We start from the raw sequence: 17999 nt of genomic DNA, 5'->3' as shown, positions 1-17999 counted from the left end.
CTTCTTTGTTGTGTGTGTCCTATCTGTATGGCCTCTAGTAAGTAGGTACACACACCCAAAAATCAATAAATCTCACACCAAAAAGTACTAGTTGTTTAAAAAAATGTTTTAACAATAAATAACCACAAATAAATAAGAATAAAATGTAATATGATCGTCTGATTTATGTTTTATGTTTATTTTTTGTTAAAAAAATTCAAAGAAAACACTTTAAATCTGTAGACTACTGCCTAATAATCTTATTATTTCCTAATTGTCTTATTATTTCCTAATAGTCTTATTATTACAATTTTTATGAGGATTGCTCATATCCTGTAAGCCTAAATAAGTATATTATTTTTGAATAAAAGGTTAAATGTTATTTCACAAGTTTTTAAAAAAGTGCCCCAATTTCTTTTAAAATGCTCCTGGATTTCAGTCGGCGGGGAAATAATTGCCCCCTAAAAAAAAATTTAATTTCCTCCCGATTTTCATTTCTCTCACCATCCATCGTCACGACGCGATGAGAAGAATTCCAACGCCTCCTTTTCTCTTTTTTTTTTAAACCACCTCCTTTCTGCTGCATCCTGATGTGCGGCGGCGGGGAAACGGGCGCTGCACCCAATCCTCCGGAAATGTTCCCACTTTTTTCTTCTTCTTCTTCCTCTTCAGTTGTTCTCGTCTCAGTCGTGTTGGAGGAGAGAAACAAATAAAAAGTGTTGCTGCAGGAAAACTGGAGGAGCGGCAGCTGAATCTGCATGTTTGTGGATGAGAAGGCAATAAATAAGCCGCTGGTCTCATCTTGTGCCTTAATTTGGGTAACAAGGGGTTAAGTATAGACCCCCCCCCCCCCACACACACACACACACACACTGCTACACCCACCTATAGAACAGGAAAATAAATGCATACAAATTAATAAAAAGAGGTCACCTCATTTCGCGAGCCAGACGTCTACACATTTACACACACACACACACTTGTACGTGTGTGTAGACACACCTGCATGCCTCTTCACAGTAAATACAGTCATTACATCACACAAGTACAATATATACATGCATTAAATCACAATATGATTGGCCTCTTGCAGGTGAGCCGAGATTATTTAGGAAAACACACACACACTCTGCAGTATTAGAGATCCAAGTGACACTAATACACTTTCTAATGGGGCTCCAGCTCGAGCCACAGCAGTGTGTTTCTGCCGCAGCGGCGCTGCTGTCGGAGTGTGTGAGCTCTGGTCGGATGTGTTGCATCATTATTAGAATATATTCGCTATAAAGTTTTATTCTTTACTGGAGCGCTGCTGCGTCAGAAGCTCTGGAGCCAGCAGCCAGCAGCAAGACCCTGGAGGTCTCCTGCTCCGGTCACTGCTGCTGCAGTGTGTGTGTTGTGAGGCTGTGTGTGTGTGTGTGTGTGTTGTGAGGCTGCGATTGTGTGTGTGTGAGACTGTGACCAAATTTCATGCGATTCGGTTAAATACTTTTTGCGTTATGCGAGTAACACACAAACAAATAAATAAATAAATACACGGCCATCAAAACATAACCTTCCGCATTTTCAATGCGAAGGTAATAATGAATTCTATGTATAAGGCACTCTTCATCCATGAATCTCGGAGTACCATTGGTCTTTATAGCAGTTGTTCTCAAACTGTGGGGCGCGCCCTCTAGTGGGGCGCAGTGGTATTACAGGAGGAAATGCAGAACGATTTTTTTTTAATTGAGAACGTCTCATATTACACAAGTTTAAAGTACACGGATCTAAAGCTAAGTAATCAATAAATATAAATGCCTGTACCGTCGTGTACATGTTTACGATACGGTTGCGCGACGGCCAAGACGCGCCGATTCTTGGCGTTTTGCCGAAAGCCAATCTCCGTGAGATCGGCTTTTCCTGCTGTTGCCCTTCAAAATAAAAGCCCAACATCGAGCCTGAATTGAGAGTGACCGTATCGAGCCTTGCGACCCCGTTTAAAGCCATTTATTTGCCTGCGTGCTCTAACTTTATTTGCATTGTTTTGCACATTTGGTTTACTTGAAAGTGATTTGAAATTTTCTTAATTTTCTTATTTTTAAAAAGCACAGCTGGAGGAGTCACAGAAAAGTTATTCCATTAAAAACTCTGCGTGGGCCGTTTTGTTGGCGCGGTGGAGCGTGAACATTCTTCCTCCTCCAGCGCGACAGAACGAGTCTGAGAACCTCTCGTCTGAACGTGAGGAAATTGCCGCATCATAGCCATAAATACCAAGTGATGATTCCTCTCTAATTTAATTGGTACAAGTGAAGTGCCAAATTGTAATCTGATGAATAAGCATAAAATCAAGTGGAGTTTTTATTAAACCCAAAGATGCCGTGATTTTATTTCCCTCGTCTACCCTTTTAATCCCCCCTCCCCCTCTCATTTAAAGTTTACGACATGCCCTCTAAGAGATTAGCAGTATGAATCATAATGCATTGAGTAATGTTTTTATAATAAATTCGTCCTCATTCTGTTTAAAGGTATGCGATGCACAATGTAACCGAAGGTCTTTAATCTTTGAGTAACTTTTACTTCTTCTTTTTAACTTTTTATTCTTTTCATAGTCTGTGTTTAAAAGTGATTATTATTATCATTATCATCTTTACTTAAAAGCATGTACACTAATAAACAAATGTCACCATGTGATGCACTGACCCAGATTGTAACACAGCTAATTAGCATATTTATTCCCTTGATAAACATAAACATAAACAAAACAATAACAAACAGTACAGGATGGGACACACTACAACAATATATGTGGTTAGAAGAACACAAAATATACACAATGCAAAGCTACAATAAAGCACATTAAAAGTAATTAAAACATACTATTAAAAGTAAGTATTAAAAACCATTAAAATTAATTAAAACATACTATTAAAAGTAATGTTTAAAAACCATTAAAAGTAATTAAAACATACTAGTAAAAGTAAGTTTTAAAAACCATTAAAAGTAATTAAAACATACTATTAAAAGTAATTATTAAAATTAATTAAAACATACTATTAAAAGTAATTATTAAAAACCATTAAAATTAATAAACATACTAGTAAAAGTAAGTACAATATACTATTAAGTAAGTATTAAAAACCATTTAAAGTAATTAAAACATACTAGTAAAAGTAAGTAAAATATACTATTAAAAAACATTAAAAGTAATTAAAACATACTATTAAATAAGTATTGAAAACCATTAAAAGTAAGTAATATGAGCCATAATTCTGCTCAATGAGTCCAGCGCTGACCAGCTTTCAACTGATATTTTCAAAGTGCTGATGGAGCTGCAGCTCTACATCCACATCAAGCCGTCGTTGCCGTCGGCGACGCGTGTTTGACTCTGAGAGGGAGCGACTCGTTCGGTGAATGTTCCTGTAGCGTCGGTCGGATCCTTCAGACACGATCATCTTCAAACGGGCGGTCGCGTCTCCGGGTTGTCGTTTCAGAAAAGAGCAGAAAGATATTCACAAATCGAGACGATGGATGCCAGTCGCCGGGCAGAAAAGCAGAAGAAAAAGTAGTCGGCACATGGGATTACCGATGGTGATCAATGAGATGTTCACGGGAGCCTTTTATTTAATCTAAAGTGTGTGGGGATGCTGCAGCTCTCTGTCTCCTCTTGTTTCCCCCGGCAGCCAGCGACACTCCTTTGTGGTCTGGACGAGCCGCTCGCCGCCGGGGTAAATGTGCCAGTGACTTCCTGTTTAGTGTGTCCAACTTCCTCCTCCGTCCGTGGTGGTGTTTACAAACTCCTCGTAGACGTGGTCCGTGATCCTCTCCTCCTTTTTTACCGAATCTCCTCCTCCTCCTCCTCCTCGTCATCATTTGTATCCAGTAGACCTGAAGCATCGTGGTGGGTTCCTTCCCTCCTGTGGTAGCAGACATCTTGTCTCCTCATTGGCCTTCAGACCTCTTCCTCCAGTTCTTGTACAGCACGATGACGAGTAGATTCCACCCGACCGCCTCTTCACGTGAATCCATCACGATGTCGTCGGCCTCACCAGAGACCGCGGTAGAAGTCTCGTGCTGCGATCACACCTTTTACTCGTGGCGTTTACTCCCTTGACTATTTGTGATTTTTTTGCTTCATTTGTGCCTTAGAGGGGGCGGGGCTTAACTCTGTGGCTTGTCTCCGTGGAAACAGTTATCATTTCCTTCTGAATGTCTCTTCCAGCTCTACTAGAGCAGCAGTTACATTCACCAACGGGGGGGGGCAGCTCGACTCTGATTGGCTTTCACAACTCGCCGTGAAATATTTCAACTTGAGGCGAAAAAGGCACATTTTTCTTGCCGCGCAATTCACGTTAAAGGCGAAAATGCATTTCATTATCATTTTATATTTATTTTAATTTTATTTAACCAGGAGATGCCTCATTGAGATAAAAAATCTCCTTTACAAGAGTGAGACAGCAGCAGCAGCATATTACACAAAGTTATGTAATTTCCTCTAATAATTATGATAATTTAATAGCCTTTTTTTTAATTCTTTGTTGTGTGTATCCTGTTTTGCCTGTATTGTACACACAAAAACATCAATAAATATAATTTTAAATTTAAAAAAAGAACAAATTGTTAATAGTTGTTTAGAGAAATGTAAAAAAAAAAAAAACCACAAAGAAATAAGAAGAACATTGAATATGATTCACGTTTTCTGTTTAAAAAATCTAAAAACATTTTGAATCTGTAGACTACTGCCTAATAGTCTTATTATTGCCTAATAGTCTTATTATTGCCGAATAGTCTTATTATTGCCTAATAGTCTTATTATTGCCACTTTCATGATAATTGCTCATATACTGTAAGCCTAAATAATTATATTTATTATTTTCAATAAGTGCCCCCAATTTCTTTTACAATGCTTCTGGATTTCCGTCACTTGGGGCAAAAAATGCCCCCATAATTTCCTCTAATAATTATGATAATTTAATAGCCTTTTGTTTTTATTCTTTCTTGTGTGTATCCCATCTGTGTTGCCTGTACTGTACACACACAAAAATAATAAATATAATTTTAAGTGACGTCGTAAACATCACAGAACATGCAGGTCAGCGTTCAGGGAGAACATGATGACTCGTTATTCTTTAACCTAACGCAGATTATTGCTTCGGCCGTTAGCGGATCTCTCTGTCGTGATGAATAATATTTAACATCAAAACTTCATATTGTATTTAAAGAAAAGAGTTATTGTCTTATTTATTAATTGCATTTTGATCGTGATCTTCTGTCACTGGTCAACATTAATAATAATGTACTGTGAGTTCCTGTGCCTGTAAAGGAAGAGGCGGTCTTTATGTAACAGATGCACATTTAAAAACCCGGTTATTCATAATAATAGTCATAATTATAATGCCTTGAAAGGTTCTGTGCATCTGTTACATAAAGACCGCTCTGCCTTCCCCATTATGAGCTTACATAACCATCATTGTATGTGATTACGCATGTCGCATATGAGAGGAAAGCTGAATAAATGTCGCATTAACGTTCTTCCAGCATCTAGAAGCTATATTTTATTTAGAGATGCATATAATATAACGTCCCTTCAAAAGCACAAGGGACCTTACAAATGATGAAACAAGTGTTCATGCACACGAGAACTTTAGAGCTGCTTCGTTATATAAATGGTCCACCCAGAAAACCATTAGTCAGCTGTACCGCGATGCTGAGAGATCTAGTGAAAGAATATTTGATCAAAACCAAACACTACTTCTTTTTAATTATTTTTTTAAAAGTCTCAGATGCCACATCGGGTGACTCTTCTGTCATCGCCATCTGTTGCATGAGAAATCTTAATATTTTAAGCTCAGTTGTTCTCTTCCTGTGTGTGGCCCCTCACGAAAAACAGGTTTTCATAACACAATCTACCCGGATACTAACCATCAGTCGCATGTCCTCGAGCTCTCGTTGCTTTAGGTGTTCATCTTAAAAATACCTGCGTCCTCAAATCCGCCGGGCTTTTTTTGGGGGGGGGGGGGGATTTCATCCTCAAATAAAAATCGTTCAAATTGTCCGTCCACAAAGTCGCGATCTCGCGCACGCCGAACATCAACGGCATTTCTTCAAAGATTTAGAAGGTTGGAGGTGTGTGTGGGTGTGTATATTTGTGTGTGTGTATATTTGTATGTGTGTGTGTAGGTGTTTGTGTGTGTAGGTGTGTATATTTGTGTGTGTAGGTGTGTATATTTGTGTGTGTTTGAAGGTGTTTGTAGGTGTGTGTGTATATTTGTGTGTGTGTAGGTTTGTATATCTGTGTGTATATGTGTGTTTGAAGGTGTGTGTATATTTGTGTTTGTGTGAAGGTGTGTGTGTAGGTGTGTATATTTGTGTGTGTGTTTGAAGGTGTGTGTGGTGAAATGAGGTGGCCTCTTTTTATATAATTATTATGTATTTATGTTCCTGCTCCTCTTGGTGGGTGTATCAGTGGGGGGGGGGGGGGTTATTGTCTGTTTGTATATGTCAACAAAAAGATCAAAAACAATAGAAATATCAGTTAAAGTAAGTTTACTACCGTGTTATGTACCCGTCAATATTACCAAATATAAAAATACAGAATGTAAAGGTCGCTGTGACCTTGCACAAAAAAACCAGTTTTTGGCTATAACAAAATAATTGATGCGCTAATTATGACAAATTCATACAATTCTCTCTTGGAGGATAAAATGACATTGTGAACCGACTTTATCTCGACTTTATTATACTTTAGTTTTTTTATCCAGGCTGCAATCTAACTTCTGAAATAAGGAACACAGCAGTGATGCCACATTAAGACACAGCTGTACGGGGTCAGAGGTCAGATCAGGCTCAATATATGCAAACACACACAGAGACTCACGAACGCACAGATTCACAAATGTGCACGGAACAATTCACAAATATATTCGATTTACAAATCCACCAAGGAGGATTTCAAAATAAATTACACGCAGAACGATTCACAAACACATTCCAACGCATAAACATGAATTAATTAGCATTTGTTTGTTCGTGGATCGCGACACATTTATGTTTGTGGGTTTTTTGAGACTCCAGATGCGTTTTGTATTTTTCAACATAGACCCATCTGGAGCCAATCGGATGTCGCCCTCGTTTTCAACCGATCGCACGAGCGCCATTCGCGCCTTAAAGGGGGCGTGGCTTATCTCCGTGGCAACGGTCATCACGGAAGAAATGACCGCTGTTCGCAGGACGCTCATCCGATCGAGTTGATCCACACAACGTTGTGATTTGTCGCGTTGCTTTTTTTCACCCCAACGAGCTTCATCCTCTCGTCGGTTTTGTTCCCATAATTCCCCGACGGCGTTCCCCTCGGGGCTCTGAGTCGCACTCGTTCTCCCTGCGGAGCTCTCGAGGGCTTCGTGTTTGTCATTTGCCCTCGAGAGCAACGGGAATGTCACAAGAAATGCACTTCACAAATGGGAATCGCTCATTTATCAAGTTCCCACGGAGCAGAATATCTTTTTAAAGACTCAACAGACTTCCATTATACAGGGTTCGTACGGAAAACCTGGAAAAGTCATGGCATTTAAAAATGGTCATTTCCAGGCCTGGAAAAGTCATGGAAAAAACTTAAATCATAAAAGTTTTGGAAAAGTCATGAAAATTTGTTATAATCACGTGTTCATTTACACCGAGTTTGAAATAATTAACATGTTTTTTAAAGAAAGACGCTCAAAATATAAGCCGGCGTACGCTCTCAATGCGCAACATGTTCAACATTTTTCATGTTTAGACCGAGATTTGTTTGTTTTTGTTTGTATTTTTTTGTTTGTTTGTATTTTTTATTCAGTCAATCAAATCAAATACAATACAATATTATCCTATATAATATACAAAAGAGAAAGACTGAAAAGGTATAGGTAGAAGCAAAAAAATGCTTATAAATTCCTATCCTAAATTGAAATCAAAATAAATCAGAAAATTAATATAAAATAAAGAAGAAAATAAAACAACAAAAAAAATGAACAAAATAAAAAAATAAAATATATTTATATATACTACCACATACATCTTCCATATTAATACGTTTTTAATTACATTTATAACTCTCAAGAATTGTTTTCTAAATAATTCCCTTGAAAACCAAAAAGGAGTTCACCATTCTTTCATCCATTTCAACATTATTCCAACAGAAATACATCTTCTTGTAATCCCTTTTTTAGCCTTTTGTACCGTGAACTTACAAACATCTCTCAAATCATATTTACACTCATGTATTTCATTTTGTTCATGGAAATTTGGTTTAAAGTCCTGGAAATCCATTGGTCAAAATGTGTAAGAACCCTGATTAAAGAGTAGAACGTAAACTTTGATTAACTTCAATCATGAGCACGTTTTGTCTCCACGGTGATTGTTTTTTTCCTGTCATGTTTTGTGTTTCTGTATTTTAGTCGCATCATTTCTGAAAACTAATGAGCTTTTTTTAATGCTGTGCAGCCCAATAAAAAAATATAATGGAAAAAAAAGGTTAAATGTCCCTTCTCGTCCTCGTGTGACTCTGAGAGACGATGCATCACGTGTGTGGAGAACGCCGCTCATCACTACACTCATTATGGTCTGTCTTCAATAAGCTTTCGCTATCATGGTAGTTTTAAAAAACTGCTTTAATAATAATAATGTTGGATTTCATGAGATTTATCTTGCGTCAAACTAGACATTTCGACCAGGATGTTCAGCCGAGGAGCAAAAATCTATTCAATGCATTTTTTGGGGCATGAAATTTAATTGTGTGCTCGTGGTAAATGGTTTGATTTAAACGCTCCGGGTCATGAACTCGACACGTGAGCGCCATCTGGAGATGAACCGTCTGACGCGTATTGGCTTTGATATTAGTAAAAAGTTTGTGTGTTTAACACACACATTATATTGTAGTGTTTCTTATCCTGGACGGTTTGTTATTGCTTTGTTTATGTCTGTCGAGGGACTTCAGATGCAGTTATAATCTGGTTCAGAGCATCCAATGGCGACATTTATGTTTCAACTGTACATGGCCCCTTTTTTAAATATTAATAATGATCACATTGCTGATGAAGAGTCTGTTTCATTGCTGATGTCATGGAGGAGACGCTTTGGTCTGCTGGTATCTAATCCATTCTGAGCTCTGGATTCCAAGATGTCACAGATTATAAATGCGGGGTGCTTTAAAGATAAATGAAGGAAGAACACTTTAATTCAAGGAATAATTGCATTTAATTATATTACACTTGTATTATGATCAAACTTGCATGACATGCAATATTGAAATGACTGGGAAAAAGGAGCGAGGATGAGAGAAGTGGCTGAGAGACGGAGGTACGGAGAGACGAGGATCGGTGACTCCATGAGAGAGTTATTGGATTTCCATTTTCATTTCACTAACATTCATTGAAAAACACATTATATAATGTGAGTTCGGAAGCTGAATAAAATACAGAGTAGTAGGAATAGATAAACTGAATGAAGAAGAATGAGAAGAAGTAAGGTAAGATAGGAAGAAACTAAGAAGAAAGTAGATAGGAAGAACTAGAAGAAAAGAAGAAGACTTAGAAGAGAGACTTAAGAAACTTAAAATAGGATTAGAAGAGACTTGAGAAGACTTAGAGAAGAAGACTTAGAAAAAGAAGAAGAAGCTTAGAAGAGAAGACTAGAAGAAGACTAGAAGAAGACTTAGAAGAAACTTAGAAGACTTAGAAGAAGACTTAAGAGAGACTTGAAGAAGAAGACAAGCCTTAAACTACTTTGCAGATTGAACAAAGTGACAGGCTTCAGTAGACTCTGCAGGTTGCAATATTCTTAATGAAGATTTGAGACTCATCTGTAGTATTTGTAATGTATAGAGATTTACTGAAAGAACTGACTTGGTAGTTTTAATCTCAAGACATTTTTAGTAAGTATGTAACTTAGCAGAGCTTACCATCTAGTCAAGGTGATTTTACCTGCTATATACCGACATCGTAAGGTAATCAGTGTATTCTACGATGAACGATCTATAGTGTTGAGACGTTTGAAGTGAAATCCTTTGTCATATTCTCCTGTAAGTACTAGCCTTTGCCCTTTGCTACACTTAATGAGTAGGTCAGCGACTCAATTGCTGGACCTTCGAACGTAGTAAGCATCTGATATGACAGTCTCGATGTCTGTATCAGATGAGACATAGACAACTCCATGCTTTATGTACCATACGTAATCAATTAGATGATGGATCAAGTAGAGCAGGGCTGAGTCGGCTCAGCTGTGTTCGTAGGAACGAAGTCACGACCTGGACTACGCAGGAAAGGCTCATAGCACGGAGCTAGAAACGAGTCTAGGCAAGGTAGAGAAGGACTGAGTGGAAAGAGCCTAGGGGAGAGGAGAGAGCTAGGATCCTAATCCTAAGGTGATGAGGAGAGAGGTTTAATGAGCCTCAGTCCTAAGAGCCACAAGGAGAGGGAAGAGAGGTCTAGTTGAATCCAAGGACATGAAAGAGATAGCGGAGCAGGACGAGCTACCCACGGATCCATGGCGAACTGGACCAGGTACTGAAGAACTCGTTACAGGAGAGAGGTTTAGATTCAGGTATCAGATAATCCAAGAGCGAGCGAAGGAGCTCAGATGAACTAGCCATTACTTAAGATGAGAGTTATTTCTTTTAATACTATCGTCAATGAAATCCATAATGTCCACGTTATGCAGATAGACTCATGTATCCTACACCAAGACAGACTAGCTCTGTACATTTTATCTTTTAAGGTCGGACTTTTTATCACTGTAAATAATTTTTTTCATTTAAGATTAATTATGAAATCACTAGATCATCTAATCTCTATATGGGTCTCTCATGGAGGATAGTATGTAAGTCCGGAGAATCCATCTAGTGCGTGTTATACCTCTGTCATCTTCATAACTCCGTGAAGACGGGACTAGAGTGGTCTCATCTATTGCTCTGCTTCACTCCCTCATACTGCTGCCTCATCACCTTTATTTCTCATTTAGCTCTTTGGCTCCATCCAGGTGTGTACACATTTACAACCCGGTCTACTACCGGAACTTTGAGCTTCCTGATTCTCCTCTACTGGCTCTCGTTAAGAGGTCGCATGGAAGCTGTTTACCGTAGGCGAACCTCGATCGTGAAGGACAGCCCGCTCGGTTGGTGCATCTATGCACTCAGTGATGCTCCATCACTGATTCGCCTCATGTGACTTTCTCCGTCTCCTCCTACTGCATGCCGTCCACTCTATGGAGTCGCAGCGGGAGTGTTTAGCTCCCCTCTCTGGACTCCCCTTCACGTGGCGACACTGCGAGGCTCTGCGGCTTCCCCTGCCGTTGATGGGTGGTTTCTGCAGCTGACTGTTTCCTGCTCCTTGCTCGTCGCCCGACGCCCAATGCTGGTGAGGGACCGGAGCGCGCTTGTGCGGGCTGAGCCTTTTCGGCGTTCTGTCCGGCTCTTCTCGCCTCGGGCTCTCTATTGCTGAGCGCGGACGACCGAACTGACACGGATAGATCCCGTCCGCGCAGGGCTATGTATTATGCCTTAGCCTGTGGTCAGGCTAACTGCGTTTGCTTCCTATTTGACAGTTCCATGTTTCCTTAGTCTGCAGACTGAGATATCTCCCTAACCGATGGCGTTCATGTGAACTGTGGGTAACTGAAGTTGCTACGCTACGCCACTCTCTATACTCTACTTTTACATTCTATCTTGCAGTTGCATTATGCTCTTGCAGCATCGAAAGTACGATTGTCGAGATCCCGCTTCTCCGGGTTATGTCTTCTTCGAGAGCTCGGATTGACGTATGAGCGCTTTCCAGACATCGAGTGACAAATGAATTTTAACTGTTTTTCAGTTACTGGAATCGTTCTCTAATGATCATCAGGTGATCTAATCGAAGTTTATTTAGTACGGTGTCATGGTGTTCACTATCGCGTCATATTACTACAGGACTTCTATTCGACTAATTCACGTTTTCAAATTCTGCTTTTTAGCTGACTCTAATGTAGTTTTAAGTACTTAATGCCTGTCATTTATTCTTACTAGGATTTGTCCTTCCTGACGAACTTTCTGATTCGTCATTCGGTCATCTATTCATGTTTCAGAGATCATCTATCTCTTAGTCGACATCTACTGACTCACATCGCCGTAGTCTACAGGATGCCTGGATGAGCATCTGATTTTTCGCTTAGTGCAGTTGATACTCGATCAAAGCGTCTCTTATGTTCTCTGCACACGCCAACATCTCAGTATCAATCTAGTGCTTTAGGTCTCTTACCAGTCAGAGCTGAATCGGCTTCGCTATTGTTTATAGTCCTGTTGATAGAATTCTGTTAGATGCCGCTTGCGACAAACTTTAAGCTGCATCGAGGCCTGCGGCAATGTGTTTACGGGATAATCGTAGAGTTCTTTGGCTCTTATGATTATGTACTTGGATGATCCCTATAATATTGCTTAATGCTGAACTCTAATTAAAAGCCGCGACATTGCCGTTGAACTTGTTTCTGCTGCTAGAATCCTCCAGTCAGACCTGCGGATCTCTTCAATGATTATGAATCGTTCCCTGAATTAAAATAATTTTGAATATCTCTAGATGCAAATAAGTTAACATCATATCATCTGTACTTACTGACTTTATGAGATTTCTCGTCTGAGTTCTAATGTGGTTGAACTAATACTCATGAACGAAGCCTCATCTTCGTCAACTACATCTGAAGACTTATTTGCAGTAGGGTCAGTCTATTGCCTAGACATGTGATCTCCTTAACAAGTGACAAGGATTAGTGGCTCGGAAATGGTGTGTGTAGAAGCAGTACTGTTATTCATAAAACTTCAAGATGAAATGATACTCTGTGGACAATGCTTCTATGTAATTCTTAGGATAGCAATGAATTCTGGATTTTGATCAATCTCATAATTTTCGCTTACGATAAAGTTTGATATTCTGGTTCGGTCATTTATGCTTGAATAAATGATTATTAAAATATAATTTCTTCGTGAACTGCTTGCATAATTAGATGGTTCTCAAAGCCATAAGTTTGAGCGATATCGTTTGATCGTCATGTAAGCGATCAGTATTGCGTCCAGTCGTGAGTTAAAGTCAGCTCATTATGGGATTTATATTGAAGATGAATCCAATGGAATCTGAGCATATAGCAACATTCCACTGCTTCGTTTCAATGTTAGATTTTTAGAAAGCTTGAAGCTGCTAAAGTCTGTTAACGAGTTGACTTGACTGATATTGTTTACTGAAAATACGTTATATTAAACAAGATTTACTCATACCTGTATTCCTGTTTATGAGTCGATGTAAATATTCAAACTGACTTAAGTCGACAGATGTAATTTAAGCTGATTATGTATTTGACGCAGAATCATTAGAATGCTACAAGCTCTAATAATAAGGATACATTTTGAGCTCATGCATAACTGAAATTCTAAATGCGAATTAATTCTTATAAACTTCTTCAATCTTTGTAACATTGATAATAGTTACCGTTGATTTTACGATGTGAAAATGCCTTAAACCGTCGTACGCTTTTATGATCCTCGATTGATATCGTTCTAACTGAAATGTTTAATCAAAATGATTGAGGTAGTACTTTAAGTTTATTTTAGAAATATTAGTTTTCCGGGGCAATGCGCAGTTAATCAAAGTCGTATAAAATAATGGATATTAATTAATTATTAACGGTTGAGTTATCAAGAACACATATTAATATTTAATAGTTTTAGGATTTGATGCGGTCTTAAATTATACAAATACCTATTATGGGATTCAGACACTCATGGAAAAGAATAATCTTTCCAGCTAAGCCTGGAAAACAATGAAACCATACTTTACCTGATTTAAAAAGCTTTTAATACTTTCCGCCTACCAAAGAGTTTTATCCTGCGGGTGGCCTGGGTCCCTGATCATTGATTTTTCCAAAAGTGATTAATTTTACGATTGGAAAGCCACAAAAATCAGACATCCCAAATAGACCCAGAGGGGTCCGTAAACTCCTCTCCGCCGTGATCCTCTCCTCTGGAATAAAACCAGTCCGTGGTTTCGGTGCCAGTGACGCCGTCTGACCTTTTTTCCCCTCCTCGTGTCTTAGGGATTTGACCAGCTGAGGATAGAGGGTTTACTGTGTGACGTCACGCTGGTGGCGGGGGACGGCGACGAAGCTTTCCCCGTTCACCGCGCCATGATGGCCTCCTCGTCCGACTATTTCAAAGCCATGTTCACAGGTGGGTCCACAACGCCTGCTCGGCAGGGGGCTGGCCATGTTACTGGGACAAGTTGTGTTGGTTTGTGTGTGTTGTCCTCTTTGTCACGATGAAGCATGTTTTTGATTGCTTTTAATCATATTTATTTATTTATACATTTATTTGTATATATTAATTTATATATTTTGTAAATTTACTTAGATATGTTTTTGTTTCATATATTTATTTGTATATATATATATATTTTATTTTAAAATATATTTAAATATATTTATTTATATATATAATATATATATATATTACACACAAACATATTTATTTGTATATATTTTAATATAAATATATATATTTATATATATATTATTTCTTTAATATATATATATATATATATATTAATTCTTTCTTCGCTCATGCACTTATTCTCCGGTAAAGCATTTATTATTCATGAACATTTCCTTGCTTTAACACAGTCCTTTCACTGTCATTTTGCCTCCTGAGAAATGACTCAAATTGACCTTGTGCACACATCCCATGAGTCCATTGTGTGTGTGTGTGTATTCACAACAGTTTGCATGCTCTAATAATAAAACCGACCTGCTTATTGTTATGCATTAATGTTCATGGTCATTTGCAAATGTGACTTGTTGGCCTTTCTCATCTCGAAGAACCTTTGAATAAATTTAAATGCGTACCGTAAAGAGCATAGCGGGTATTTTCAGGAAGAGCAGATAAACTGTATTTAAAACTGGGAAAACCATGTGCCAGGTTGTTAACATTTAATTGCACCTTGAATTTACCTGTCAATTTAAAATGAGGCTGTTTTATTTTTCCACAACTCCAGTTATTAGTAATTTAGTACCTCGTCAATTTCATGACATTGTGTGCGTGTATAATGAGCAGGGGAAGGGAACAGTCCGCTTCTTTGGATCTCATATTGTGAGTAAATGTGCAGCTTTGTCATTTTAAAGTGTGATAAAGATGAAGACTGTTCTGCAACGGGAACAAAAGAAGAGCTTCTTGAAGTAGGAGGGAGGGGCGTCCGGACTTAGAGCTCATTACATTACATTACATTACATGTCATTATGGCGAATACTTTTATCAAAAGCGCAAAATAAAAGTGCATTTCAACCTAGAGTACAAACTAAGAACAACAAGAATACAGGAAGTAACATTTCCTCAACATTAGTGTTGAGCAATGGATCCTCCCTAAGACCTGCAATCCTTTCTCTCAACACAAGTTTTAGATATATAAATGAATCTAATGTCTTGAGTATCTACCGTTTCTCCCGATGCAGGTGGAATGAAAGAACAGGATTTAATGTGCATCAAGCTTCACGGGGTTAACCGAATAGGCCTGAAGAAGATCATTGACTTCATCTACACGGCCAAGCTGTCGCTCAACATGGAGAACCTGCAAGACACGCTGGAGGCCGCCAGCTTCCTCCAGATCCTCCCCGTTCTGGACTTCTGCAAAGTGTTCCTTATCTCTGGGGTGAGGAGTGAGACCCACGAGCCAACACTGCACATTACTGCACATTACTGAACATTGCTGCACATTGCTGCACATAGCTGCACATTACTGAACGTTACTGCATATTACTGCACGTTACTGCACATTACTGCATATTACTGTACATAGATGCACGTTACTGCACATTACTGAACATTGCTGCACATAGCTGCACATTACTGCATATTGCTGCGCATTACTGCACATTACTGAACATTGCTGCACATAGCTGCACATTACTGCATATTACTGAACATTGCTGCACATTACTGCATGTTACTGCACATTACTGCACATAGCTGCACATTACTGTAAATTACTGCACATCACTGCATATTACTTCACATTAAGGCACATTACTGCATGTTACTGCACGTTACTGCACATTACTGCACATGACTGCATATTACGGCACATAGATGCGCATTACTGCACATTACTGCATATTACTGCGCATTACTGCACTTTACTGCACAGTACTACACATTACTGCACATTGCTGCATATTACTGCATATTACGGCACAGTACTGCACATAGCTGCACGTTACTGCACATTACTGCACATTACTGCACATTGCTGCACAGTACTGCACACTACTACACATTACTGCACATTACTACACATTACTGCACATTGCTGCATATTACTGTACATAGCTGCATGTTACTGCACATAGCTGCACACTACTGCACATTACTGCATGTTACTGCACGTTACTGCACGTTACTGAGCATTACTGCACATTACTGCGCGTTACTGCACATGACTGCATATTACGGCACAGTACTGCACATAGCTGCGCATTAATGCACATTACTACATATTACTGCACATGGCTGCACATTGCTGCACATAGCTGCATATTACTGCACATAGCTGAATATTACGGCACAGTACTGCACATAGCTGCGCATTACTGAACATTACTGCATATTACTGCACGTTACTGAACATTACTGAACATTACTGCATATTACTGCACGTTACTGTACATTACTGCACATTGATGCACATTACTACACATTACTGCACATTGCTGCATATTACTGTACATAGCTGCACGTTACTGCAAATTACTGCACACTACTGCATGTTACTGCACGTTACTGCACATTACTGCACATTACTGCACATGACTGCATATTACGGCACAGTACTGCGCATTACTGCATATTGATGCACATTACTGCACACGGCTGCATATTACTGTACATAGCTGCACATAGCTGCACATTACTGCATATTACGGCACAGTACTGCACATAGCTGCGCATTACTGCATATTACGGCACAGTACTGCACATAGCTGTGCATTACTGCACATTGCTGCACGTTACTGCACATTACTGAACATTACTGCATATTACTGCACATTGCTGCATATTACTGTACATAGCTGCACGTTACTGCACATAGCTGCACATTACTGCATATTACTGCACATTACTGCACACTACTGCACGTTACGGCACAGTACTGCACATAGCTGCACATTGCTGCACATAGCTGCACATAGCTGCACATTACTGTACACTACTGCACATTACTGCGTATTACGGCACAGTACTGCACATAGCTGCGCATTACTGCACATTGCTGCACAGTACTGCACATTATTTGCATATTACTGTACATAGCTGCGCATTACTGCACATTGCTGCTCAGTACTGCACATTACTGCATGTTACTGCACATTACTGCATATCACTGCACGTTACTGCACAGTACTACACATTACTGTACACTACTGCACATTACTCCACGTTACTGTACATTACTGCACGTTACTGTACATTACTACACATTACTGCACATTATTGCACATTACTGCACATTGCTGCATATTACTGTTCATAGCTGCACATTACTGTACATTACTGTACATTGCTGCACATTGCTGTACATTGCTGCACATTGCTGCATATTACTGTACATAGCTGCACATTACTGCATATTACTGTACATAGCTGCACATTACTGCATATTACGGCACAGTACTGCACATAGCTGCGCATTACTGCACATTACTGCATATTACTGCACATTACTGCATATTATGGCACAGTACTGAACATAGCTGCACATTATGGAACATTACTGCACATTACTGCATATTACTGCACAGTACTGCACAGTACTACACATTACTGCACATTGCTGCATATTACTGTACATAGCTGCACATTACTGCATATTACGGCACAGTACTGCACATAGCTGCGCATTACTGAACATTACTGCACATTGCTGCACGTTACTGAACATTACTGTACATTACTGCACATTGCTGCACAGTACTGCACATTACTGCATGTTACTGCACGTTACTGCACG

The 17999-nt window shown here is 39.1% G+C and overlaps 1 protein-coding gene across 1 annotated transcript in view; it reads left to right on the top strand.

Annotated features, from left to right (window-relative positions):
• The window catches only part of klhl13 (kelch-like family member 13), a 40061-nt gene that overhangs the window by 9689 nt on the left and 12373 nt on the right, over positions 1-17999 (top strand). The window contains exons 4-5 of the mRNA XM_056408035.1: positions 14041-14173; positions 15448-15644. Coding sequence (XP_056264010.1) covers positions 14131-14173; positions 15448-15644 — 240 coding nt within the window. The 5' untranslated portion in view covers positions 14041-14130. The remainder of the gene's footprint in view (positions 1-14040; positions 14174-15447; positions 15645-17999) is intronic.

Source organism: Pseudoliparis swirei, chromosome 3, assembly GCF_029220125.1.
Source record: "Pseudoliparis swirei isolate HS2019 ecotype Mariana Trench chromosome 3, NWPU_hadal_v1, whole genome shotgun sequence".
Lineage (NCBI taxonomy): Eukaryota > Metazoa > Chordata > Actinopteri > Perciformes > Liparidae > Pseudoliparis > Pseudoliparis swirei.
This window is presented reverse-complemented; position numbering and strand designations above follow the sequence as displayed.